We start from the raw sequence: 2,154 nt of genomic DNA, 5'->3' as shown, positions 1-2,154 counted from the left end.
TCGTTATGTACGTATGATTCGACGGCGCGACGTTTGGGCGTCACCGTGGGCGGGCCGAAAGATTGGAACGACGTGCCCCACCGTTGTGCCGCAGAGGTTCTGGTGCTGATCAACTTCGAGGGCACCATGGGGGACGAGATTACGGTGCGAATGGGGGACGTGGTCAAGAATGTCACTAAGGCCAGCGAGGACGGCTGGCTGGAGGGCGAGCTGCGAGGCAAGCGAGGCATCTTCCCGGCCAACTTTGTCAAGGTCCGTTTGGCCGACGGCGGCGGCGAAGCGGCCCGCTCTCCGCTTTGCTCACGTGTTTCGGGGCGGTCTTTCCAGGAGGTGCCCGTTTACTTGACGGGGAACAGCAAGCGGGAACCCAGAAGCATCCGAACAAGTACGCGCCTCGGTCCTCGCTAAATCCGCGGTTGCTCGTTGCCTCTAAACTTTCGTCTCTCCAGCCAAGAGGATGAAACAAGCCAGGACGTGCGAGGTGGTGTTTGCCTACAGCCCCGTGAACGAGGACGAGCTGCAGTTGGTCGTCGGGGAGACGGTGGAAATCCTCAGCGAGGTGAGCTTTCGCATCTCGTGACAGGAGTGAGCCCGCGAGGCTTTCCTGTGACGCAGACGCAGGCGCGAGCGGACCGTCGACCCGACGGCTTCCGCCCCAGGTTGTCAGACAGCTGCCGGACGTGTTTCTGAAGCGCTCGCTGCCTCTCTAGATTGAAGACGGATGGTGGATGGGCATCAAAAATGGCAGCGTGGGGGCCTTTCCGTCCAACTTCGTCCGAGAGATCTTCGTCGCCCCCAAAGGTGCGTCCCGCCGGCGACTTTGAGCTCGGATTGTTTCACATTTTCATTCTTTCCGCACAACCGAACGCGTTTCCCGGATCTGAAAACGGACCGAAACATCACCGCCGTCTGCAATCCTGGCGAAAATGTGACTTGTGAGCCCGTTCGGGCGAAGGGCGGGCGCTGGCCCATATCTGGCGAAGGGCCCGTGCTCAACAATTCAGGACAGTTGTCAATTTCCCCGAAGATGTCTCTGAACGTGATGAGCTGATCTTTGTCTCGACAGACAGCAAACACAACGACGGCAAGGCCAGACCCAAGCTCAGCGATGCGGTCTTCAGTAAAGAGGTGGAGGAGTCCTGCGATCGCCAATGCCCCGGCGCGCCGTGGCGATGGCGCTGGCGCCGCTGATGGTTGTTTTTGGCTCTTTTCTAGATCTCTCAGAGAGCGACGGTGCGCAGCAAGGCCAAAAACGGTAGGTGACGCTCGTCATACTTTGCGTCGGTGCCGCGCAGGCCGAAAACACCCTCGCGGTTGCTCAGGCTGACGACCGATCGCGGCCCAGCTTGCTTTTTGAAGCCGGAGCCTCGATCGGTGGTCGACTTCCCCCCCTTTGAAGCGATTAGCCCGACGGAGTTTCAGAAAGCAGAGAGACAGGTCTTGTTCGGAGCCTCGCAACCCCAAGCATTTGTTGTGATTGAGCTCAAGCTCAAATATGCGGAACGCGGATTTGTCGCTCGCCGTGTCGACTTTGAGCCATCAGGGGGTTTTCCCAGGCGTGACGCTGGCCCGATAAGCGCAAGAAACGTCCGTCGCTGGGGAAATACGGAGACTGCGACGTGCGATTTGTCGTCTTTCCTCAGTGGTGGAGTGCTGTCAAGTCATGTTCGACTACAAGGCCAAAGCGGAGGACGAGCTGGATTTGAAGATCGGGGACGTGGTCGTCATCCTGAGAAAGGTTCCTTTTTTTCTCCGCTGCCGTCCGTTCTTTGCCGATGCTTGTCCTGTAAGGTCGGATTTGGCGACGGGTGACCAAGACCGGCCCGAGGTTTTTGGCGAAGCAGCCGATCGCAAAGGAGTCTTTGAGAATGACTTGGAGGAGGGACGCTTTGGGTCGGGTTCCCCCCCCCCTTGTTGCGCTCTTTTCCGGCCTCATGCCACCTTGCTTGCGCGTCCGCAGGAAACCGAAGACGACGGCTGGTGGGAGGGCGAGCTCAACGGCCGCTGCGGATTCTTCCCCGATAACTTTGTCATGGTGATACCGCCCATGGACAGTCTGAAGGTGAGCGAACGGACAAAGGTGGTCCCCAACCACCGGTGTCCAAAGACCAAGAGCCTTTCTTTCTTTCTTTTTGTTTTTGCTGACCTTGCAAA

The 2,154-nt window shown here is 58.5% G+C and overlaps 1 protein-coding gene across 1 annotated transcript in view; it reads left to right on the top strand.

Annotated features, from left to right (window-relative positions):
* sh3d21 (SH3 domain containing 21) overlaps positions 1 to 2,154 on the top strand; it is a gene marked incomplete at its 3' end in the record, with an annotated part of 5,703 nt that overhangs the window by 2,385 nt on the left and 1,164 nt on the right. The window contains exons 5-9 of the mRNA XM_019882769.1: positions 711 to 801; positions 1,067 to 1,128; positions 1,216 to 1,255; positions 1,644 to 1,738; positions 1,961 to 2,062. Of these exons, the coding sequence (XP_019738328.1) occupies positions 711 to 801; positions 1,067 to 1,128; positions 1,216 to 1,255; positions 1,644 to 1,738; positions 1,961 to 2,062 (390 nt within the window). The remainder of the gene's footprint in view (positions 1 to 710; positions 802 to 1,066; positions 1,129 to 1,215; positions 1,256 to 1,643; positions 1,739 to 1,960; positions 2,063 to 2,154) is intronic.

The sequence above is a fragment of the Hippocampus comes genome, unplaced genomic scaffold (assembly GCF_001891065.2).
Source record: "Hippocampus comes isolate QL1 unplaced genomic scaffold, H_comes_QL1_v1.1 scaffold281, whole genome shotgun sequence".
In the NCBI taxonomy this organism is placed as follows: domain Eukaryota; kingdom Metazoa; phylum Chordata; class Actinopteri; order Syngnathiformes; family Syngnathidae; genus Hippocampus; species Hippocampus comes.
This window is presented reverse-complemented; position numbering and strand designations above follow the sequence as displayed.